Raw genomic sequence first — 25,162 nt, forward strand, 5'->3', positions numbered from 1 at the left:
CGCCATTCTGGGCGAATGGTGGTTGGCGTCGGGTCATCGACAAGCGGCAATCGACAATCGATATCGCACCAGTGCAACGTCGCACAATCGAGGCTTGGTCATACCTTACATTACTTGGCTCAGCCTGGGCTGGTTTCGTTTTTGTTTAATTAAACAATAGTTTAATATGTAGCTTAATTTGCTTTTCTAATTTATAACTTCTGGACGAAAGCGCGTGTACCTGTAAAACCCAGTTCGGAAAGCCACAGCACCTCAGTTCGCGTTAATTCAAACGTTTGATTTCTGTGGCAAGGAGACGTAATTAAGGTGTGGCTAACTAAGCAAGCATTAGTAATCAATTTGGCTTCTGCTGGGCGTTAATATTGGACCAACATCTTTGGGAACTGACGGCTGAATATCACCTTCGTTGCAAAGCATCCACACATAGTTTCCCATTATTTCTCGTGTTATGTTTTCATCGCGGCTTACGACCACGCCTAAGTCGCACACACATACAGATGTGCTGACACGCAACGGATTATCAACTCGAACTTTATGATTGTTGATTTGTGTACTTTAAATTTGTTTACTGGCGTAAATGTGTGCAAAATAAACAAAAATGTATTTCTATTTTCAGAAACCATCGTCTACCACAGCAAAATGTGCCTTTAGTTTGCTAAAGGAGAGTCCACGCCATTCAAAACAAATCCGAGTATGTTCCCAAAAAGCTGCCTCATGGGCGGCCTGCTAGCGCTCCATTTAGTTGGACTGGCCGCGCCCCAGATATTGGGAGAACTGCCTACGATCCAGACGGATCCGGGTCAGCCAGGTCAGCAGCCACAGAGCTATCAGCCCACCTACAACAAGGACTACTCGCCGAGGTACAATCCCTTGTACACTGGACAGCAGCAGAGCCAGGAGTCTGGCCAGTTCGACAATTCCCTGTTCGACGGCCAGAGCTCCGGCACCTACAAGGGGTACTACGATGGCAGAGTGGGAACCGGTGGCGGCAACGTTGTCGGTCCTGGAAATAACATGGGCACGCTCGGCCCACAATACGACCCATTTAACCGAAACAGCATTGCCACGGCGGGAGTCAGTTATCGCGATGCCTACAGCGATGAGGACAACTTCTGTCCGGAGCACTGGGTCTCGTTTAGACAGACATGCTATCGTTTTATCCGTTCGCCAAAGCGCAACTGGGCAGAAGCGAAGAAGATCTGCAAGGCCTACAATGCGGATTTGATAAACGTGGACAACTTGGAGAAGCACTCGTTTATACTCAAGAACCTCATACTGCAAAATCAACGACAAAACCGATTCTTCATCTCTGCCCGACAGACAGGACCCCTAAATTGGGTAAACGATGACAACACCCAGCTGGTGCAGATCGAGGACTCGTTCTCCATGGACGAGCAGGTTCCCTTGGAAAACGAGGATCTGCACGATAATCGTTTCCTCGTTCAAAACGATCCGAGCAACCGCAATATCAACAATGCGAATCAGTTCTACAGCCCGCTACCAGGAAGTGTTAATCAGCGGAATCAAAACAACTTGCGCGGCTTCATAGGCACGTTTTGACCACTTACAATTTTACTTTGCTAATCCTTTTGTCGCCCGCAGGTCCCAACCAGCCGTACGGAGACAACGGATATGTGCGCGATCGCGTGGTCTATGCTTTTTCGAAAAAGAGGGATCGATGGATGTTTATGCCGGCGTACGAAATTGAGCTAAATCTCTTTATCTGCGAGTCAAAAGTACTCTACAGTCCAGACAATGTCAACATAAAGTTAGATGACAAGCGCCCTTACCACTATGGACTGGATATTAACGACATAGAACGCATTCCACGCGGTCCATACTTTGTAAAGCAGCCAAATGATACGACTTTCGATGTGAACAAGAATCGGTTGATCAACGATGTGACACTTAGCTGTTTGGCTGGAGGTTTTCCAACGCCTTCGTACTACTGGTACCGCGAGGTATATGTAAATGACACTCTAGAATACCAGAAAATCGATCCTCTGGCGCAGGATCGATATACAATTTCTGGGGGCAACTTAATTATCTACGATCCTAAGCAAGCATTAGACCAGGGAGCGTATCATTGCGTAGCAGAGAACAAATTTGGACGCATTCGTTCCGAAAGCGCGCATTTAAACTTCGGTTTTATCATGGAGTTTAACCTAAAACGATCTGCGGAGACGAGCGAGATGAACTGGGGGAAATCGATATTCTGCGACCCTCCACAGCACTATCCCGACGTGCGATATTACTGGGCACGCGACTATTTCCCCAACTTTGTGGAGGAGGACCAGCGTGTATTCGTCTCCCGTGATGGTGCTCTGTATTTCTCCTTTATAGAAACCGTGGACCGAGCAAACTACTCGTGCACTGTTCAGACTCTTGTGTCCGACACTGGACGCAACGGACCTTTTTTCCCGCTTCGCGTGACTCCCAACAGCAACTACCAGGCACTAATATTCGCCAATACTTTTCCCAAAGTCTTTCCGGAAGCTCCAGTAGCAGGTGACGAGATCCGGCTAGAGTGCATGGCCTTTGGTTATCCCATCCCATCGTATAATTGGACTCGACAAGGCCTACCTCTTCAACGCAATGCTTACACCATCAACTATGGACGCGTGTTAATCATCCAAAACGCGACAACGAACGACAACGGCGAGTACTCATGCACGATTACTAATCCCCGCAAGACACTGATAAAAAGCATATACATCAATATTCAAATGCGTCCGCAGTTTACAATTCCTCTCAAAGATATGATTAAGGACTATAACAGCGACGTGACATTTATATGCGAAGCGTTTGCGATTCCGGACGCAAACTACACTTGGTACAAAAATGCCGAACGTCTCGACCCCACAACCATTAATCGTGACCGATACATTATCCAGGACAATGTGCTTACTATTAAGTTCCTAGAGAAGGATAAGGACGAGGCTATGTACCAATGCGGAGCACAAAATCAACTGAAAACTTCGTTCTCTTCAGCGCAGCTTCGGGTGCTGTCTATGAAACCGTCTTTTAAAAAGCATCCGCTCGAATCTGAGATCTATGCTGTTTACAATGGCAATACTACAATCGTCTGCAATCCGGAAGCTGCTCCACGCCCCAAATTCCAATGGAAAAAGGACGGTCAACTGTTAGGCTCGGGAGGCCACCGACGCATCCTGCCCAGCGGCACTCTGACCATTGCACCCACATCCCGCGATGACGAGGGCATTTACACATGCATTGCAACAAACCAAGCCGGCACCGATGAGTCCCACGCCCGAGTTATTGTTTTGCGTAAGATGTTATTAATGTAGTTTAATAATTTAACCAAGGATTTTGATTTGATTAATTTTTCTTTCTAAGAAGTACAATGTCAGGCAGTCAATAACGTCCCCATTTTTATTTGCAATTTTACTGATAGTTTATTAAACAGCTAACAAGTATAATATAATATGTCGAGGAACTCGACTAAGGGTTTTACACATATATTTTTAACCTTTTCTGTTAACTAAGGAATTCTATTCAATTGATTGCAGAGGAAATTCGTTTTATTGAAACTCCTCCGCCACGCATTGTTTCCAAGGAACATGACTTAATCTTCTTGCATTGCGAGGCTGCCTTTGACGAGCTGCTGGACATAGCTTATGTTTGGAAGCACAACGGCGAGATCCTAAAAAACAACCACGATGGCACCGGACGAATTGTAAGCAGATTTTTTCCAATTTCATTTTAACTGGTCATGTATCAACCACAATATCTTTATTAAAGATTGTAGACTGGAACAGATTAACAGTCCATAACACCACCATGCGAGATGCTGGCGACTACGAGTGCGTGGTTAAGTCGGCGGTGAACGAGATAAGCAGTAAAACTAGCGTGTCTATAGAAGGAGCACCAGGCGCACCAGGCGGCGTTCAAGTCATACAGATCAGTAAGACGAAAGCCATTATTGAGTGGGTGGATGGGGCCAACAACGGTCGCGCAATTCGCTACTACAATATCCTAGGCCGCACCAACTGGAATCGCACCTGGGTAAATGTGTCAACCAATGTCCAGGCGCGGGAGGTGGATCGTTACACATCGCGCCAGCAAGCTGAGGTGGTCAATCTTACGCCATGGTCGGCCTATGAGTTTAGTGTGACCGCCGTAAACGATTTGGGAATTGGTACGCCGTCAGCCCCATCGCCAATATACAGCACTTATGAGGACAAGCCTTATATAGCACCGAGAAACGTGGGTGGCGGGGGCGGAAAGATTGGCGACCTTACGATTACCTGGGATCCGTTGTTGCCGCAGGAGCAGCATAGCCACGGTATACACTACAAAGTGTTTTGGAAGCTTAAGGGAGCCATTGAATGGGCATCGGACGAGATCAAGAAGCAGGACAACATGGGCGTGGCTGTCGTTAACATTCCGCTGAACAACTACTATACGCAGTATGAGGTCAAGGTGCAGGCCATCAACAGCATTGGTAAGGGACCGGAAAGTGAAGTTGCTGTCATCCACTCTGCCGAGGACATGCCACAGGTGGCTCCCCAGAAGCCCTTCGCGCTTGCCTTTAATTCAACATGTTTTAATGTCACATGGCAACCTATTGATATGTCTCGTGAGAACATACGAGGCAAACTTATCGGCCATAGGGTAAGGCTGCTAGTTGAAGTATTTTTAAATTGTTTTAAACTGTTTCGGTTTCGGTTTAGCTTAAGTACTGGAAAACTACGCACCAGGAAGAAGATTCAGTTTACTACTTGTCACGTACCACAAGAAATTGGGCCCTGATCGTTGGGCTGCAACCAGACACCTACTATTTTGTAAAGGTAATGGCGTACAATGCTGCAGGAGAGGGACCCGAAAGCGAACGCTTTGAAGGTGAGTGAAGACGATACGAGAAACAATATAAAGGATTAAATAACATATTTTTTATTAAACGATTTCTAGAACGAACATATCGAAAGGCCCCACAAAAGCCACCGTCTTCAGTTCATGTATATGGAATAAATCCGTCCACTGTGCGAGTTGTATGGCGCTACGTTTCCCCTTCACAGGACGAAGAACCAGTCGAGGGTTACAAGGTTCGCTGACAGGCCTACCGGCCAAGAAACTTATTATTGACATATCAATTTTATAGGTTCGCATTTGGGAAACGGACCAGAACATGATTACAGCCAATAATACCATAGTGCCAATTGGACAGAAACTTGAGGCCTACATCAACACCCTTACGCCCGGAAAGAGCTACAACATGCGAGTCCTTGCGTACAGCAATGGAGGAGATGGTCGTATGTCTAGTCCCACTCTACGCTTCCAAATGGGAAAGACGACACGAAATGCGGCAAACAGCCGACAAGGCCATAACGTCAACACTGCACTTATTTTAAGCACATTACTACTTATATCCACCTTTTTCTACACAAGCCACTGAATGCAGCACAAACCAGAATATGTACCTTAGGAAGTAAGAAAGAAACTATACTAAGAAGTGACCTTATATGAGAGTAAGTAGTACAGCTATAAAAAACAAAAACATTCCATTCGTGCTGCTTTGTAAACTCATTATTTTGTATTAAAACTCATTATTTTGTATTAAAACCATACCGTCCATTTTAAAGACTTTTTGAAAAAAATAAATTTGTATCTTTCCAAAAGTGTATGTCACTAATATGATTTTTCACACTCTACCATGAGTGGTCAGACGGGCTTGGCCAATTCAATTTAGCTAGTGATCCTGGTCAAAAATATATATCACTGTAGACGCCTGTACACTTAGTGTCTAACCGCACCAGGAGCTAGGCGTATTGAAAATTTGCAGTGATGATCCGATTATAACGATGGCACACCGACCTTGAGGTATTGTGACTTTCTTTAATTTTAGAAAAAAACTGCACTGAAAGTAAAAACTTAAACTTTTGAGATTTTAGCTGGGGCAACCGGAAAAGCCAAATTTATGGTCTATTTTTAACTTCCTTGCATTTACCTTATTTGTTGTGTTACGGCTCTGCATTTTTTTTGTCGTAATATATTAATTAGGTTCTACTTTTTGAAAACGCGAATACAAACATGTTTCTAAACTTTAGAGTTTATTGATCATTAAAATTCCATTATTTTGCAAGAATTTGTAGATTTTGCGATGCTTAGGAAGCCCAGGAATCTGCATGCCAAGTCTGACGGTTCGAGCTCTTAAGGTCTGCGCACACTGGGGCGGTGCGGCGCGGCGCGGCTCCACGTTGTTCTTAGCGCGTAGTTTGCATGTAATTTATCGATTAGGGAACATTCAACCTGACGACTTCGCTTGAGTATGCATTCCGCAAGCGGCATCTCGCAGCCCAGCATCGTGCCGCCATGCGCCGCACCGCCCCAGTGTGCACAGACCTTTAAGCTTCCATCTAGTGTGAAGGTTGCTTTGTCATCTTCTCCTTGCCATCTGCAGTGCAGTTCCGATTCCCAATAGGCCAACATGGGTCTTGGGGTAGTTGGAGCCGGGATGAGAACGGATTTATACCGCTGATTCCACAGAAAGGCAGCCAGCATCCGCAGCTTGACAGTAAGACCGTGCTACGTCGCCATTTGGATGGAGAACTAACTGGGAAGTTTTCGGAGCGCCTAAACCTCAAGGACCATCCTTACAACGGATTGCACATGGTGAGTCTCAGTGGGAAGACGCTATAGATATATATTTCATAAAAGTTTTTCTGTGGGAAGAGGGTATTAATCGGTATTTTTCAGAACTGCAACCATCCGTTAAAGGGATGTCGTATGGTAAATAGATTTTGGTGGGAATAGGTAATTTATAAAGAAGCTCACATTTTTTTTATGGCTGTGTTTAGTGGAGTTGGGCTATAAATACAGTCTCAGAAACATCCCAAATAGTATCTGAAAAATAAAGTTAATTTGAGGGCCCAACAAGGTCATACTGCAGACTGCGGTATCAGTAAAAGCCTAGACTAGATGCAAACATGTTTTTATAGCGCACATCTGGGAACTTGAACTCTCGACCCACCCAAGACAGACAAATCCCACAAATAGAACTGATATCTGGTAAGCACCATGGCCAGGGCGAACGGCTGGAATGGCTGCGAAATGGGCGTGCAGGTGAACGGGAGCAGTGCTTCGAAGTACTCTCGCACCACAGAGTTGCGACGCGTTGAGGACAAAGACATCTACCGGCTAGCCAAAATTCTGGATGAAAACGCTTGCTGGCGCAAGCTTATGTCAATTATACCCAAAAGCATGGATGTGCAGGCTTGCAGCGCCGCCGGATGTCTGAACTTTGCGGCGGTCATTAAAAAAGGACATAAGTACACGTCGCAGGACGTGTTCCAAATTGATGAGGCCGCGAACCGACTGTCGGACCAGAGCAAGTCTCAGATGATGATCGACGAGTGGAAGACATCGGGCAAGCTAAACGAACGTCCCACAGTCGGGGTGCTGCTCCAACTGTTGGTGCAGGCTGAGCTCTTCAGCGCTGCGGACTTTGTGGCAGAGGACTTTCTAAATGGTAAGTCAGATATTATCTTCCTCAAACAAAAACTGTATTTTTGGTTACTTTAGAATCCAAACCGGCGCGCCCAGTGGACGGGCCAGGAGCTCTCATAAGCCTGGAGCTGTTGGATGAGGACATGGACGTGGACAACGACGGCCTAAGTCCCAGCTACCAACCCATTACTACCGCACTTCAGGGGGATGATCAGGGCAGTGTTGGCCTAAACCTGGACATCTTCGAAAAAAACATAGTGGCTCGGGACAAATGTGTGCCGCAGCCTTTAGGGGAGACCCCACCTGTAGCCCCACCTCGACGCCCTCCAAGAGCCAATGCCATTCACTGTTCCGCTGCTCGTACTAGTACCAGATGCTCGTCGGTGACCAATCCTAATTTACCCAATCTGACAATTCTCAATCCCAGCGAACAAATACAGGAATCGGTGATACATCCGCGGCCGCAAAATATCCCCAATCTGTCCATACTCATGGCTAGCTCTGGAGACTCAACCACAACATTGTTGGATAATCCACGGAACCCAAATAGCTCTACGTTACCGGCAAACATACCTCGAATCACGCTGTTAATTGACAATTCTGCAGAAGTAAGTCCTCGCCAAACTCTTGGTCCAGAGAGAGCTGTTAAATCTACAACGCCGCCAGCGAATTCAAACAATTTACCAATGATAAGCGCTTTAAATATTACAAATGACAATGCGGAGACCTCGTGCCCAGACAGCAGCAGCACCACAAGCAGTTTAAGCAATGATGATGATGGAGAAGGAGATGGAGAATTCGCGGATGCCTCCCTGCCCAACCTAAGCAACTCGGAGCAGCATAACTCCAACAATGACTCCAGCCTGACAACTGTCACTGGTACCAGCGGTGAAAATAGCTTCGAACTGACCAACGACTCCAGCTCGACTTCAAATGACGATTACGCCTGCAATCTTCCGAACCTAACTGAACTGCAACAGTAGATAAGATCTACTCCCGTCACGGAGATTAATTTCCATGACCGAAACATTCCGTTTCCCACCTACATGTACTTCTTTGTTTGTCGGTATCGGCATTAGGTGTGGGCCTAAGTTAACGCAAGGTCCTACAAGAATATAAGATTAAGGGCATGCTTTTTCCAATTACTGTTGTTTTATAAGTACATGTCATAAGTACACAGTCCATGACAAATGCTGCAATATCACATGTTTCCGTTTCGAGAAAACTTTATAAATGTAACCAAACAACAAGTTCTACAACATTGTGTATAACTTAAAAAATACTCTTTAATTTTCTGGTATAAAACAGTCACTAACAATAAATGGTTTTCATAGATGCGTTATTTATGGGTTGAGCCCCTGGTCTTAACAACTAAATAGCTGCATATTTGGAAATCTGTGATACATCGACCGATACACTAAAGGTCGAACACCTTTATTTATATGGACTGCCGACGACAATATCTCTAACATCGCTCGACGACGATTTGAAGAACCTGTTGCATAAAGCTGGCTTTGTTGACAATATATACATATTTCTTTTTTAGCTCCGTTTAATTGGAGGTACAACCCTAAACTATGTACATTTTTATTTCAATTGTCATCGGGGTATTGTATTTTTGACAAGGCTAAGAGGAAGAGCGACTGTTTCTACTTAAACCAATTCAATACTTTTTAATGAATGATCTGATTTGGAAGTTGCCAAGTGACAACAGAGGGAAAGTCGAGTCCGTGGAGTTCTTGGAACAAGACTGGAAATTTGAAAACGTGTAAATCTTTCTGACGTTAAAACAGGAACCCAACCGCGTATGCACTTTAAAATACGTCGCATATCGTTCTGTTTTAAAAAGAGGACTTAGGAAAATATTTTTTTATTTACAAAAATATTTTGAAATTTGACAAGCAACCATTCGACAGCTGTAGTTCCGACTTATCGATGCCTGCGAGTGCACTATACTATCGATAAGATTCTTAATACAATCGATGGTCTGTGTAGCTCAATAACAACAAACGCGGAAATCTTTTATTGGACACCTTTGTCAGTTTGTTAGTCAAACCAAAAACCCAAAATTATTCGCAGCATGGACGAGTCGGAACTGTTATTTAATCTCTTCTACTTTCTGCTGTGCATGGTCATTATCTACCCCCCCGAGGAGTTTCAGCGCCTGGGGCTCACCATTGAGCAGTTGTTCGCTCCGCTTCTTGGCGAGGAGTATCTAGACTTTGTGGGCTACCACCTGCGACGTACATCGCTAAACCTCTTCGTGCACTCCTGCCTGCCGTTCTCCTACTTTCTCATCCACAGACTGAAGTTCTCCGTTTTCGCCACGCAGGAGCCCCTGGAAGACTCTGATCTCGATCCAGATTTTCCTATGCCTCAGGAGGCGGTGGCCTTCAAAACGCTTACATGGAAGACTGCCCAGCGGTTCAGTGTACTGGCCGTTCTGGCCGTGCCCGCTCTCATTTTTAACTGGCATCAGCAAAACTGGCGCCGGCACCCGATTAGCAAGGCCCTCTCCAAGTACTCCAACTCTCCGGGCAGCTACAGTGCCGTTGCAAGCGACATAGGCATCGAGTTCCGGCGACCGGAAGTTTACAAAAAAAAACTAAATTCTATAAGTGCTGTGATTGCCACCCAAAACTGGATAATTAAAACCACCATGTACAATGTCCACTTTGCCCATCAGAGCAATACGTCGCTCAGCGTAGCTAAGGTCAGTTAAGGGCGATTCCTCAATAAGTTTCGCATAAATATCTTCTATTGCAGGCGGAGACCTACAATATTCCCCATAACGACCAGAATGACACTCTGCAGATGATAAGCATAATTGTGCGTCCGATGAGACAGGGTGTAAGCGACTTCCACATACGAATTAATGCCCTAGAGTTTAGGAACCTAGAGGATCGTGTCCGGCGACCCATAGCCATTCCCTCCAACATTCAGTTCCACCGAAATGTGATCGATCGCTTTGTTGACGTGTTCAAAGCGCAAGTTGCTCTGAATCCCATATTTCCGGCAGACGCCACAACGGATAAGTGTTTCGCCTGTATGCTTAACGAACCAAACACCAAGATTCAAAAACAATGCGCGAACTTGGATCGGGACGGTGCTCCCCTTGCAGAAAGTGCATGCTGCTCCAACTGCTATTGCCGCCCCATGTGGTGCGTGGAATGCCTGGCGCGGTGGTTTGCCGCTCGCCAAACTGATGTAGACCGAGAGGTGTGGCTAGAGCAGAAGTGCACCTGCCCCATGTGCCGGGCCAAGTTCTGTGTGCTCGATGTCAGTTATATCAGGCCCACAGCCGATACGAGAGACACTCAGTATTACAGGCCCGAGGATGCGGCTGATACGTGATTCTCGACTGTTAAATTTACAATTAAACGACTCTTTAATCGAACATGATTCTTTATTGGTTTGATTTAAATACAATAATTAACTTTACAATAACCTTAAAAATATGCATATTAATTAGTGCAATTATCACGTTTTAATACTTTACCAATATAAGCAAGCTAGAATGCGGTATGTAATAACTTTGCTTAAGTATGACTTACCTAAGCAAAAAGAATGAGAAAGTGAAAGTAAACACCTAACCAAGATAAAATAAATTAAGCTACGAGAAGTGTATCTTGTCTTCCCTGAGCTGCATAGCCCACTCGTATAGCAATAAGACCTATGTCGTTCCCCTTTTCTTTCTTTTCCTTATCTTTTTAATCTGATAAAATAAAGCGTCATGCTAAATTATATACATGATACATGTGTTCATTATAAAGGAAATACCCAGTAAATATAGCCGTAGACTTGACAGTGACTTTATCTATAAATTCGTCTCGTAAAAACTTTTATAGCTCTGCACTTGGTCAAGTTGACTTCTCGCTTGGGAACCTGTCTTTGTGGTCGGTCCTGTCGTTACGGGGGCAGCAGGCTTTGAATATCCGTTCGACGGACTGCGATATGAGGCCTAAAATAAAAGATTTTATTATAGTCAGAGCCTGTCACTAGAAATTTTAGATTTATAACAAGATGGAACGCTTTAGTTGTTACCCGTTACTCAGTTAACCAATTACTTATTATGGACTAATTATATTATATTTATAATTAAGTACATTAAAAACAAGAAAAGAAGTTTTCTTCGGCAAGCCGAAGTTTGTATACCCTTGCAGTTATAAGAAAAAAATCAACTTAAGTAACACCATGTGAAATTTTTAAGGATTGTAGCTGACTTCATTAATATTAAATAAAAAAAAATTTTTTAGACCATTTTTTTTTACATCTATATGTTAGAGTAGTGCGATTTTAATTAAATTGAATTCGAAATTCTTAAAAATATAAAAAATGATATTCCCAATATTATAAGATAATATGTCAAAAAGCTATAACAATTTTTTGTTCCTATGACAGCTTTATGATACAGTCGTCCGATTTTGATAAAATTTAATTCGAAATTCTAAAGCAATTAAAAAATGTTATTTCCAAGCGTAGTAGGATATATGTCAAAAAGCACAAAAGCTATAATTTGTTTCATGTTATTTTACCACTAATTTTCCGATCGTTATATGATATAGTCGTGCGATTTTGATAAAATTTCATTCGAAATTTAGGACTAATTAAAAAATGTTATTTCTTAGCTTAGAAGGTTATATGTTAAAAAACACCGAAGATATATTTTTTTTTATTTTTTCCCTGATAGTTCCAATGGGAGCTATAAGATATAGTTGTCCGATCCTGCTGCTTCTGACTTATATACTACCTGCACCAGAAAGAAGACTTTTGGGAAAGTTTTAGCCCGATAGCTTTAAAGAGACTAGTTTGCGTAGAAACGGACGGACAGACACTGATCTGGTCTAGTGACGCTGATCAAGAATATATATACTTTATACGGTCGGAAACGTCTCCTTCACTGCGTTGCAAACTTCTGACTGAAATCATTATACCCTCTGCAAGGGTACAAAAACACCAAAGATATAATTCTTTTTCTTCGATAACTCTTGTTGAGCTACCCTCTTCAAAGATATAATGACTCAAAAAAATCGTTGTTTATGATTTGTTGAAATTATGTGTGAGTGTAGCACCCGACTGAAGAAAGAATTAGCATTAGCATTAAATAATAATGTATAAAAAAAAACATTTTGAAATCATAATAGGATTGTTAGCAGAGTCGAACTAGTCATATCTGTCAATACACTGATAACAGGATTGTAGATAATCTTGGGCACCGCAATTCAGCATTCATCACGGTAAAATCACGGAAAAGATACAAATTAAAAATATATTTTGTTGTGTTTTATTATAATGCAGATAAAATGTAATCAGTCAATTTAAATTTAAGGCGTAAATCTACTACAGGCCTAACAAAGATATAATAAATGAAATTTAAGTCACTTTACCCAATATCTATCCATGGTTAAAATATGGCTTGCTTGCTTCTTTTAGACGTTAACTTTGAAGTGGTACATGTCCCACCTTTTTGTTATTTTTTTTTTTTTTTTTTTGTTTTTACACCATCACACATTTTTTACAATTATCAACATTGTTAAAAACTTCGACATTTTTGAAGTTTGCCGAGTTGTACTTACAATATAACAAGTAGCCATTTATTTATTTGGCAAAATTAAATGGTGACATTATAAAGGCCAACAAAAACTTATTGCCAATTTTTATCCATTTCAAGTTAATCATCATTTAAATTGTTATAAACAATTCCACATTATAAACTTTAATTCTATGATTTTTTTCAAAGTATTTGATTGATTTTAAAAACAAAAACTTCTGAGACCAAAAAATTCGTTTTAAAAATCAATACGTTAGTTTAGTTCTTATTTGTGTGTATGGAAGTTCCTAGAATATTACATATCGTACCATAATTTTAAAAGTTCTAAAAACTAAGTTTGGCCGATAAAAATGGTGCTTGTCGCTAACGCCAATATATATGTTCTGGAATTATATTTTGAAGTTCGTTAATAAAATAACGCATATATGCGCTATTATGTCATAAGCGTTCCCTGATTGCTTAAGGGACCTGGATTTATTTTATTTGTGCTTAACCTTCAATTAGTTTTATTTAAGCCGGATAAGTCTTTTTGGTCTAAGGAAGAATTCCTAACTAAATTCTGAAAATCAGGAAAATTTGTGGAAATGTACTTAAGCATTAATACAAGTTCAAAAGAGATTCAATGCGCCCCCGCATTTAAAAGAAACCAAATAAAAAGGGGTTTACATGTTAAAGTTGCACATCTATTTCAAAATTAAATGTCGGCCTTTTTCTAATTTATAGAGGATTTTTTGCTACAGTTCTAATTTAACAATGCATTTCACAGAAATCTTTTTAAACGCAAAAGGCTAAAAATTTCGTTCACAATCTAATCTTATCCTCAGTTGAGTAGTCCTTATATATAAATCTTTGAACAATTTTTCTTGCAAGGGCAAAGTACACAAAAAATTATTTTTAAACTCTCCGCCTGAAATCAACTCAAAAACTAGTGATCATGAATATATATACTTTGTGGGGTCGAAACGCTTTCTTTTACCTGTTACATACTTTTTGACGAACCCAGTATACCGTCTTACTCTACGAGTAACGCGCATAAAAATTGATATGTTTTGTAATCGAGAAATTTTTTAAGTACTAACAAAAAAACGGTCCGAATTTACATAGTTTTTAGAAAGATTTAATTTTAATTTTTAAAGTTCTTTAAGGTTTTTTTAAATAAAATATATTAGAACAAGGGAGTGTCTGGACTCTCATCTATCCGTTTTTAAGGTACCTAATTAACACATTAAGTAATGGTCCGACATTAACCCTAACTTTCTTAGCCGAATGATATTGACAAATCAAGAATGGAATTGAAAACTGGGCTAAAGATCCACAAAATGCGTGGGCTTACAGTGGGCATAGGCTTAAAATGCAGGCGGCGCATTCGTTAATTTTTTGTCATCCTTTTTTGGTACGACCAGCGCATTAACCAGCCCTTAGGTGCATATTAACAGTCGCTAATATTTATATTGTGTGTTTTACTTACGCACAGAAATCGAACCATTGGCAATAAGGCTTATTAAAATGGCCCCGATACCGCACCTTTTCGTTGTCCCTCGCAGATCCTGATCCTGCGTCGAAGAGCTTGCCGTCGACCGTGTCCCGCCGCTTGCATTTCGAACGGAAGCGCCCAGAGCGGGAGATTGAGATATTGCGCCATTGGTGATCGTAATCGCACCGCTTCTCCTCCTCGCTAAGAACACTGTCCAGATAGTGGATCGTCGGCTCGTGGGCGGCTGTCATAGCGGCAGGGTGCTGTGGCAAATCAATTGAGTTCGACTGCGGCCTCTGTTATTTTCACCTGCTGTGGCTGGTGCTTACGATATTGCCGTTGATAACGCCTAACACAAGATAGCCGTGTTCGCACTCCAACTGACTTAGGTGTCTTTGTTGTGATTGCGTTCGTGGCGATCACAGTCCGAGGTGCGGATTCAAACCGGCACTCGCAGTTCCCGCGGAGCGTTTGAGGTGCGACTGCTGCCAGGTTCCCGGCGCTGCTTATACTAACCAATCAAATTGAAACCCACTCAATGCCGGCGCTTGCGGCGCACAGTGGCATAGAGTGACAGAAAAGTAACCAAACTTAAATTTTTGATGTGGACCTTGACTTTTTCGTTCGTTAAAACTATCCGATGTCATGTAGGGGAAACAAGGAGAGCGCTATAGTCGAGTGCTCTGACTATAAGATAATCTTTACCTAAGTAAAGGGAACATGGACATTTTTAACACAGGCTAACCATATATCGCAATCACGGGTAAGCGTCGCTTTACTGGACGGACTTAAGCGATATGCTCGTTTGTGGGCGTTAGAGTGGGCGAGGCGAAATTTTTAGGTCATTCGATAGGCATTGGACGGGACCCATTAGGCATGTCGAAAATATATCAAAATATCGGTACATCGATGATATATGCTATACTTTTGGGACGAAATATCGATATTATTTGTAAACGATATTTCGGTAATTTCTAATGGTTGGTTACTCTCAAGCCCTACCCGGCGCAGACTTTACGCAACGCTTGACTCAATAGCATCTAGCGAAAGTGACCGTTTTTGAACCCGTATAACAAAACCATGCCGAATGCTAGTTGGCAAACAGATCGATTGGAATTCTGGAACGCTCAAAAGCGAACTATGCTAAATCTGGCAGCGGTAGCGTAAGCTAGCCTCATTACCCCTGGCAGGTCAGCTGTATCTGAAAGATTGGCCTCTGCCATAAAATGTGTGGCTTGGGACGACCGCAGTAGTATGACGGTCCAGCATATAAGCGAGCGAAGTCCTCAAGGGCCTCTAAAGGGGTCCATATATTACGCAACCACGTTTTCTGTGATTTTTGATTTTACCTGCTTTTATTTTCAGTTGTTTATTTGGTTCAAGTATGACTTTTCGTGAATTTGTGCATGAGTTTTGGCACACGGTCCTCCCCCAACCAGCTGTGCTAACTGATATCTCAGAGCGCACAAGTGAGCTTATCTTTCCGTTTATTTTGTTTCAAATTCTCACTGTGATCTGATAGAAGCTAGTTGAAATTGAAAGCCATTTTAAGGGTTTAGGAGACTAGCAGGACAATTGAAAATATTGCAAGACAACATTAAGCCGCAAAGCAAGTTAGCATGTGAGCAAGGGAGCAAGGGAGCACGTGAGGAGAGGAGAACAACTGAACAAATGAGCAAGTAAACAACAAAACAAGTGAACAAAATAGGGAAGTTGACTCATTAAAAAAAGAAAAATTGATCGTGCTCACCCAAGTGATTATTATTTATCCAACATTAATTTGTAAGTTTATATTGATTTAAAAAAAAAGTTTTTACAATTTAAAACTGCTCAACAGTGTTGCCAACAATTACTTCGTTTATGCGATGGCCCTATCACGCTTTCATTTCTTGGTTTCGGCTGATTCGTGGTGAAAAAACCCATTTCATGATTTCGGCAACACACAAAAGTTGACTATGAATTAAACTCTGATGACTTTCGGCATCTCTGTCAGCTGAGGTGTAATAAAAGCATGAATTCGGACTTATAGGAACAAATTGTATATCATGCTTTTAAGAAATCACGAAATCCTAGCTAACAAATACGCTAGGAAATAACATTTTTTAATTCGTTTTTTGGTTTTCAATTTAATTCCTATTGCAGGTAACAAAAAAGGCGGAATGGGTCTGATCTTAAACTATATCGCATAAATTTATAGAGATAGTTCCTAATAAATGTTCAAAAGTATGCCTTTGTTTTGTTTTTTTTTTTTAATTCTACTCTTGAGAATATTGTTCTTTTAATATTCCAGAATTTCGATTACAAAAATTAAAAACAAATGGAAATTGAAAAATTACAGAAATTGAAAACAAAAACCGGACTACTTTATCATATACATAGCTGCCATAGCTACGATCGGATATTAATGACCATAATGGTAAACATAAACGGTTGTAACTGTTAATTTTCCTAATATTTGTGTAGTTAGTTTATAGCAAAAGTTTCTATAAAAATTTGGTGTTTCTAAGAAAAAGTATCACACAAAGTTAAAAGTTACAGAATTTTCCCCTAGAGATTATGAAACCCCCATGTTCGAGCGCATACTAAACTATTTAGCCCACATAATTGGGTTTATGTATCTTAAATATTTTCGTTGAAACACACTCAGAATACATGATGGAATTGCCAATTTATACCATTGTCAAGTTCAAATTCCTTACATGTTTTCTTTGATACCAAACCGATCCTAACAAACGGCAAGTCCCTGTTTATAAGTAACCTTTTTCTAGAATAAGTGATGCTTTATTAATTTATCCAAAAGGTAATTTTATATATAAATTATATTTCATTCTGTTTCTTTACAATCATTAAAAATTTAAAATAATATACTATATTTATACCAGTTAGTATATCAATATGCTGCTGGACTAGATCGGCTTCGGCACACGCCTTGGAGCACGTCGAAAAGCCGCTTTGTTTTCATCCGATCTTCAGCATTCTGCCGTAATCTGACCAACGGAGCGTGTGACGTTGTTTCCAAGTCCTTTCAAAGTTAAAGAGCTTGGTTGCAAGAAGTCCCCACTTATTTTCTCCAACTTTGATAACTTTAGCAATGATACATCTGCCCCTTGAATTCCCCTTCGTTTCTTTTAAGGTTCTTCAGTCCCCACTAAAGTCTTCTTACATGTGTCCAGTCTGATTGCAGCGGAAACACTTTAATGCAGCTCGGCAATACTTTGTATTGTTTCTGGGACTCAATTGTAGCAGTGCTGTTTTTCACAAAGCTGGTGAGATCGGGCTTCCGAACGAACTGCTACGATACCTGTGCTGTCGTTGTCTCGGCGCTTGTTTCTGCCTGTCCCTGATCCACTTGGACCTTCGATTGGCTCCATCTTCTCATCTGATGGTTCGCCGGAGACGTCCCGAAACGGGTTTTTCTCGCTTTATCTGCCGAAAATTTCTGAGACATCCGGCTTATACATTTTCCCACTTTACACTGGCAAGTCGCGACTGGTTGAGCCCCCAATTTTAAGATATTATTCAAAATAATTTATTGTTCTAATTTCGCGATGCTCAGGTAATGGCATGAACAATTGGCTTTTATTTAACGAATGTATATCGGCAGATGCTTTTCTGCAGTCCGGCTGCCTTGAATATCTTCGCTATCCTCCTATTCTGCTGTCCCTCAGAATGCGAGGCGCACCAGAAGGTTGTGCGAAGGCGACTACAATATATACGAAGAAATGAAAACCTACGGTAATCGTCCGATTGTGATTGTGGGTGATACATCAATCGAAAGGTAACTTAAAGCATTGCATACCAAGACTAAGAAAATCAATTGGCTTGGGAGAAAAGGTGGTGATTGCTCGAAAACGCCTCTAACAATTTCCAATAAAATTACGGTGTATGGCCCTTGAGAGTCTCCTACTTTTGGCATACAACACGTTCTTGTAAAAATGCCCGTATGAAGTGTTAATAAAAATAATGACCACATTTACCAGTTCAGAGCATCTTACACTACCTGAGCACTGACCTTTTTTTGTGCGTATCGAAAAAACCTCAATATAAGCAACATTAGTTCTACGACTTTTGGAAAATCTAGATAGTTTGGCGAGAAAACAGCTATAAGCAGCTAAATGTTGTATACCCGTATCTTGAAGTACTGAAGCTATACGTCGTTAGGAAGGTATTTCGAAATACTATGTACGCTATGTATTACGCATTTATGTATTTTTTATATTTTTGTAGCATTTTTCTGATTGCTCAAAAACGGTTTTAACGACTTCAAATTAAATTTTAAGGCGTATAGCCCTTGAGATTCCTTAACTTTTGACAAGCGACAAATACCTGTCAAAAATATCTCTTAACGGACGGAAACGACGAACAGTTCTTCAGGGTACATTCCAGTTTTTAGAAAACTAAGAAGGAAAAGGGGAGTCGACATTACAATTAGTTAGTTTCTGCAACAACATGACTCCATGACACTTCCTACGATGGTTCAGTGTTGGTAAGGCCAGCAGAAGTTTGCAACGCAGTGAATAAGACGTTTCCGACCCCCATAAAGTATATATATTCTTGATCAGCATCGCTAGACGAGTTACTAACGGTGATTATTTCTTATATCTGCAAGGGTATACAAACTTCGGCCTGCCGAAGCTAACTTTATTTCTTGTTCTAATTATTCTTTACAACAAAGTTAAATAGAAAACAATTGTTTGCAAATTTCTAAACTGATAACTAATAAAAACCTAATCTTCTTATAATGCTAGATGCAGTCGCACAGGTTGAGCCCTCGGAGCCTCCTAATGAGAATGTTGCGAGTTGCTCGAAGCGGAAAGCTACGCAGACCTCAGGTAATGGAGGAGACACCAAGGCCCCAATAACACCGGGAGCCCCACATAGCCCGAATTGTAAATTAAGAAACTAATAAAATCACAGCAATGTAATATTCTTCTTAATCAAGCGCTCAATCTTTGCTGAACCTGTGCTTTTTCTTCTGCTTAAAAAAGCGCTCAAAAGGGTGCTTTAAAAAGCACTGAATCTGTGCTCACTGTTGATCACTGCTCCTAGGACATGTGCTATGTTAATTGAGCAGTCATTTTCAAACAAATTCAACACTGAATGAACGCTCAGTGATGACCGCTTTTTAGTGATTCAGTGCTTATTAAATGCTGAAGATACTGCAGGGTATTGACGAGAGAAACTCGTTGTGCCGCAACCGAGTAATGGGAAACACAGGGACTCAAATTTTATGGGAGAGCAGTGTTGGGCAACGTCGGATTTAGAGACCGTTTGGGTGAATTCAAATTCAAATTCAAAAGAGACGACTGATGGTCAAAGGGAAATTGTCCCGGAATGCCGGAAAAAGGAGCCCGCAGTCAGTATGGGTTGGCGGAAGACAAATGATGGAATCTCGTGCCAGCAACAACAAGAAGAGCGAGAATGGGACCAGATTCCGCTGGTTGGGACCCGGCCAAGTTCTTGTGATCAATGCCCGTCTTTTATGCCAAAAATTTATGAACTCAAGGAGTTACGAAACCGGCGTATCCAACGCCTCCAGCCGACTGGCGGTCGTGCCGGCATAAAATTTCACTGCGCGTTAAGAATTATTCTGAGTGAAAAGCGCCTCATGGGATATCCTGCGGTGGCCTAAGTCTAAGGATGGGGGAAAGCGCTGAAGCTTCAGGTCCATCGAATCCCACAACTTGGCCGATGGCGTCCTTTGACGCGGAAGATAATAAGGGGTGTGTTAATTTTGTCGTTATTAAATTTTTTGTTGGTCCTATAGCGATTCTCAACACATCGGGGTTTTTGGTGGAAGAATTATTTGGCCACTTGTGTGAATAGAAAGTTTCAAGATAATGCATTTTTTTGCATTGATCTCTTTGAACGCAATGTTTGTATTTTACGACAGTATAATAGGATGTGTGACGCAATCACTTAACCTAAAAGTGAGACCACACCACGACGACCCTTGACCTACCCGTTGCAAAAAGTGCGTGTTGTTTTAAAATCCTGTGAATGTGAAATGTTCATCAGGGTACTTGCAGACAGTAATGTTGTGAAACACAAAATATAGTTTGCTTAACGTTGCACGAGTGTGCAGGTTTTGGTACCTACACCCCAAGTGACACGTGTAATTCCATTTTGGGACGTAAACCATTTTAGCTATAATAAACTTAACTGTTCAATAAATTCACGGTTAAGTTTCAGCCACAGCCGAGGGTCTTGCGTTTATTTACAGAGGCAATTTTTAAATTTACCAAGAGGTAAGATATTAATTAATGTGTGTGGATACATATAAATACATGTATAAATCCATTATATACTATATACATACATAGTAAATATATGGACATGGCGAATTTTGCTTTATTATCAATAAAATAATTGCCAAGGGTTATTGGCGTCTGGTTTGAATATACATTTACTTTCCGGCCATTACACACAGTGTAGTTTAACAATAAATTTAGGTTTGTTCCCTGAAGGCAATGCCAGACTTTTAGCCACCTATACTGAAAGGGCCTGTGGTGTGCCCTAGCAAGTGGTAAAACAATTAACTTAAAACAAAAGATAACTCGTAGAAAAAAGTTTGCCCCTTAAATTGGAGTTAATACCAATTCCTCCTAGACAACGCTACCGCCACTATCGCCGCGTTGGCGAGTGATTACTCCGTCCACACGCTGAGCAGGAGGCACTGGTGGTTGCTGGGGCTGCTGATCCTGTCGCGCTGCACTTGTGGCATTGTTATTGTTGCGATGCATGAAATTCCGAATGTTTTCCTCAGTGTAGTCGACGATTCGACGTTTCTTACGGCGCCCGTATTGTTTCTGCTTCAGATAAATTTTCAGGATTCCCTTAACCGTTATAAAGGTGAGACCTCCGAGGAGAGTGCGATGCAACGTGTTATCCACAGAGTCAAATAGAATTCGTCCTACGATCGACGATATGGTGGGAAGCAGAAGGGCGCCACAGAACACGCGCGTGGCCGACACGGGGTCCGCGAGAGCCGGTGTAGCAGGATTGCTGGTTATATGCTGGTCTTCTTCCTGATTGCTGCTTAAGACAGAGGATTAAAAGGCTGCACGCGTAGAAGTTATTGCGCACTTACAGACTCGGATATATGAGGCTCATGAAAGGAAACTTCCGCACAACCGTCCCGCGGTTTCGAATAAGGCGCAAAAGGGCATCTTCCCATCGTATCAGGCGACCAAGCACCAGTGCTACCGGGATTGCCGGCAGTCCAATGAGTAGAACGAGCGGATCTCCGGCCTCCATTATAGACATGCCGTGCTCATGACCCACGATCTGTGAAAGGTACATTCGGTAAAAAAAAGCAACTATTTGGTAATAAAGAACTTTATAAGTACCTGTAAAAATGTAACCGCTCCGTACGTGACAGCTGTCCAGTACAAAGAGCCTACAAAGAACCCAGCCGCCAGAAAAGGACTAAGGCGCTTGATGAGATTGTCCATCGCCTCCAGGGCACCTCCGAATTTTCCCATTTGGGGGAACACAATAATGTACTCCGTCTGGCACTGTGGACAGGATACGGAGCGTAGGGCGTTGCCTTTTTGGGTCTTTTCGTCAATCCAGCGGTAGAGGCAGCTCTGATGCACCCACTTGGTGGTGCCACGGCACTGGCAGGGTTTTACCCACGCCGCCAGGCGGTTATCCTCGTCGGTGGCAAAGCAGATCCAGCAGCAGCGCTCCGCCTCCGCCACATCACCACCAACCTGGACCGTAGTGGAAGTGGATGCATCTGTGGGACCTTTGTTCGCTGAAGCAGTTGGTACAGTCAGCGTAGTATGATCTTCTTCGGCAACATCTGCAGGCGCCTCACTGTTTGTGGGGGGTTCTGCACCTTTGTCGGCCATTTCGGTAAAACTGTCACACCATATGTGCTACTTATGTATGTTAATTGACTGCACTTGGGTCCCAACCTTTCTCGCGTACTTTGCTTTCACTCCCTTTACTGTGCGCTACTAGAGAATTGTGCCTTCACTTTTCAACTAGGCGTATCTTGACTTTGTTTATATTTTGGCGTGTGCAACGAAAATTAAACTAAATTTTATCTGATATATTCTACAGGGCACATTCGATAGATGGGGAAAGACATCAATGTCAACATCGATGTCATCGATACTTATAAAACATCGGTAACAGCGATGCTTTTCACTAATCATCGATGTTTTTCCTAACTGTTTTTCTAATAACCTCTGCACACAGCCGTTGCAATTTCAAGCGGATTCTTTAAAAATATCCATTTTTATTAACAATTTTGTGAGGTGTATGAGCCATCACACATAATGTTTTCCGTTTCTTTCTACCACCCTATTTTTTATGGAAGAAAGAGTCGCTCAAACGTATTGGTCGCTGAAGAGCCAACTACTCTAATACTCCTTGCAATAGAGTCCATCCATGACAAATGTAAAACTACAATTCCCACAGAGTACATGCACTATCTAACATCCAATAACATTTTAAATAAGCAACAACGCTACACGAACAACCAAATCCGACAGATCATACATATGTCGCAAAATACTGTCTATATAGTAAAGAATAAAGTAAATTAATTACAAATATTTTTTTTTTTGTTTTATTACAATATCATATTTCACTTTTTTTTAATTAACCTATTTATTCTGTATTTTACGAATTCGTTGATTAAATCTGAATAGAGCTTCTTCGTTTGCCACAGGCGGTTCGCATTTATCGACTGTAAAATTAAAACATTCCATTATACCCATCACATAGGCGTCTTTCATCTTAAAAAATTTGCCAACATCACTGCTTACTTTTGCGTAGTGAATGTTTAAATTTTTATTATAAAGAAGAAGGTACTCCTAAAAAAATATCCTAACTATCTCATAAGAGAGTCCGTCAAACATGGATAGGACCCCAGGGCTTGGTATTCAACTCACCAAAAAGTCGTCCCAAGCAAAAAACATAAAATGCAAATAACAACACTTTGGTTGAAGTTTTTGGATGTAAGTCTGCCTCAAAAAAAAAATAAAAAATAAAAAAATAAAAAAAAAACTCCTCTTAAAAATAATTAATTTTATATTTCTTAAGCTATAGAGAAGTTTGGTTTCAACGCCGAGAAATTATGTCTATACGAGCAATTTTTAAATGTAATCGGAATATTTTAACCGTAAATTTATTATTTTATTATTATTACTTATATACATATATGTAACGTCGTCTACTTTTCTTTTTGCAACATTACATCTGTTGAAAATCATCGTTTCTTAAGACGTTTGCCCAAACCAGATGAACCCAAAAAGATCCAGTTCGCGTCTTATTGTCTTCGTCTTTGATAACTAATGCTGTAACAACAGTACCCTCAACATCATTCGTTACTATTCTTTTTAGAATTACCATATCCACTTTATCAGTTGATTATAATTATACCCATTACTTGTTGAGTAAACAGGTATACTGGATTCGTCGGAAAGTATGTAACAGGTAGAAGAAAGCGTTTCCGACCCCATAAAGTATATATATTCTTGATGAGGATCACAAGCCGAGTCGATCTAGCCGTGTCCGTCTGTCCGTCCGTCCGTAGGAACGCTGTGAAACTATAAGAGCTAGAATATTTATACTTGGCAGCGCCTACAGTTTTTATGATCGAAACAAAATTTTAACTGAAATGTATTTGTCTCTTCAATACCTATAGACTAACAAAAAAAGGTGCCACGCTCACTCTAACGACCACAAATGGCCAAAATGCTTAAATCTGTCTGCCGCCCACATAACATCTACTGAAAAATCCGGTAGGTGGCGCCCTATAAAGATAAGGACTCCCAGTTTTATTTTTATTGAACATACGATTTTGGTTTATGTATCTGTTAGAAATTGGTAGATAAGAAGATTTTCCAATTGGAAATAGGAAGGAAGTTACATCGGCGAGTCACATTCGCAATTTGAATGTATTCCCCTCTCTTTCAGTGTCGTATAATATGACTGCTCTTTGCGCTCGGAAAAACAACCTTCGGCAGGCCCGTAATTCTTTATTCGTTTTTTGGCTGAACAATTTTTGCGGCGCAGCGATATGTGCATTTCCAAACACTTGGAGAGAATTATTGTATTTCGAAATAAGCTAGAAATAATCAACGTTAACAACGCCATGTTAAATTTGTAATTAATTGTATATTTCATCATTTCTCTCGCCGTTTCTTTGAAAGCTATATGTCTGGGTCGGCCGATTTTTATTAAATTTAATCAAAATTCGCAAAATATGCAAAAAGATAATCCCAGTATTATAAAATATTATGTCATATTACTTTTATAAATTAAATTTTTATAAAATTAAATTAGAAATCCAGAACTAATAAAAAAATGATATTTCCAGATCGACTCGACTGGCGATGCTGATCAAGAATATGTATACTTTATGGGGTCGGAAACGTGTCCTTCACTGCGTTGAAAACTTCTGACTGAAATCATTATACCCTCTGTACCCTCTCCTGCAAATGGGCTTACACAGATCGAAAAAGTGTATTTATCAATATACAAGCAAAACAAATATGCATAACATTTATTCTGGAGCGTTGGTTTAGGATTGAAAGGGTCCGGACATAGCACGTTTTAGAAAGGCGATGTGAAAGCTTAAAAATAAGATAAAAAAGCAAAAATCAAGGCTTACTTACCCTGTCAATAACACAATTTAAAAGCAACATAATATA

The 25,162-nt window shown here is 41.1% G+C and overlaps 5 protein-coding genes and 1 long non-coding RNA gene across 7 annotated transcripts; 4 read left to right on the top strand and 2 right to left on the bottom strand.

Annotated features, from left to right (window-relative positions):
* The first annotated feature begins 87 nt into the window (after positions 1–87).
* On the top strand, positions 88–5,644 carry LOC108024974 (contactin). The gene is made up of 8 exons (XM_017095217.3): positions 88–306; positions 617–1,549; positions 1,603–3,288; positions 3,531–3,697; positions 3,763–4,635; positions 4,695–4,863; positions 4,933–5,066; positions 5,123–5,644. The coding sequence occupies exons 2-8, from the start codon at positions 694–696 to the stop codon at positions 5,414–5,416; spliced, it is 4,179 nt and encodes a 1,392-aa protein (XP_016950706.1). The 5' UTR covers positions 88–306; positions 617–693; the 3' UTR covers positions 5,417–5,644.
* A 1,182-nt stretch (positions 5,645–6,826) lies between these two features.
* On the top strand, positions 6,827–9,042 carry LOC108024989 (protein Tube). Its single transcript, XM_017095244.3, has 2 exons — positions 6,827–7,489; positions 7,543–9,042. The coding sequence occupies exons 1-2, from the start codon at positions 7,039–7,041 to the stop codon at positions 8,448–8,450; spliced, it is 1,359 nt and encodes a 452-aa protein (XP_016950733.1). The 5' UTR covers positions 6,827–7,038; the 3' UTR covers positions 8,451–9,042.
* A 396-nt stretch (positions 9,043–9,438) lies between these two features.
* On the top strand, positions 9,439–11,215 carry LOC108024981 (E3 ubiquitin-protein ligase TM129). The gene is made up of 2 exons (XM_017095229.3): positions 9,439–10,180; positions 10,234–11,215. Exons 1-2 carry the CDS (start codon positions 9,548–9,550, stop codon positions 10,819–10,821), a joined length of 1,221 nt encoding a protein of 406 aa, XP_016950718.1. The 5' UTR covers positions 9,439–9,547; the 3' UTR covers positions 10,822–11,215.
* On the bottom strand, positions 10,855–15,114 carry LOC108024982 (uncharacterized). Of its 2 annotated transcripts, none has more exons than XM_044092713.2 (3): positions 14,822–15,114; positions 14,487–14,755; positions 10,855–11,428 (listed from the first exon to the last, which is right to left on the bottom strand). In XM_044092713.2, exons 2-3 carry the CDS (start codon positions 14,741–14,743, stop codon positions 11,377–11,379), a joined length of 309 nt encoding a protein of 102 aa, XP_043948648.1. In that variant the 5' UTR covers positions 14,744–14,755; positions 14,822–15,114; the 3' UTR covers positions 10,855–11,376. The 2 variants fall into 2 exon arrangements, with proteins under 2 accessions (XP_043948648.1, XP_016950719.1); XM_017095230.3 differs by having other exon boundaries at positions 14,543–14,755; positions 14,822–15,100.
* Positions 15,115–15,500: 386 nt separating this feature from the next.
* LOC122818526 (uncharacterized) lies at positions 15,501–16,718 on the top strand. Its single transcript, XR_006368017.2, has 2 exons — positions 15,501–16,274; positions 16,330–16,718. It is a non-coding gene; the product is annotated as an uncharacterized LOC122818526 (long non-coding RNA).
* A 3,948-nt stretch (positions 16,719–20,666) lies between these two features.
* LOC108024992 (E3 ubiquitin-protein ligase MARCHF5) lies at positions 20,667–22,594 on the bottom strand. The gene is made up of 3 exons (XM_017095247.3): positions 21,842–22,594; positions 21,583–21,779; positions 20,667–21,527 (listed from the first exon to the last, which is right to left on the bottom strand). The coding sequence occupies exons 1-3, from the start codon at positions 22,346–22,348 to the stop codon at positions 21,098–21,100; spliced, it is 1,134 nt and encodes a 377-aa protein (XP_016950736.1). The 5' UTR covers positions 22,349–22,594; the 3' UTR covers positions 20,667–21,097.
* Positions 22,595–25,162: the final 2,568 nt, after the last annotated feature.

Source organism: Drosophila biarmipes, chromosome 3R (genome assembly GCF_025231255.1).
Source record: "Drosophila biarmipes strain raj3 chromosome 3R, RU_DBia_V1.1, whole genome shotgun sequence".
NCBI classification, from domain to species: domain Eukaryota; kingdom Metazoa; phylum Arthropoda; class Insecta; order Diptera; family Drosophilidae; genus Drosophila; species Drosophila biarmipes.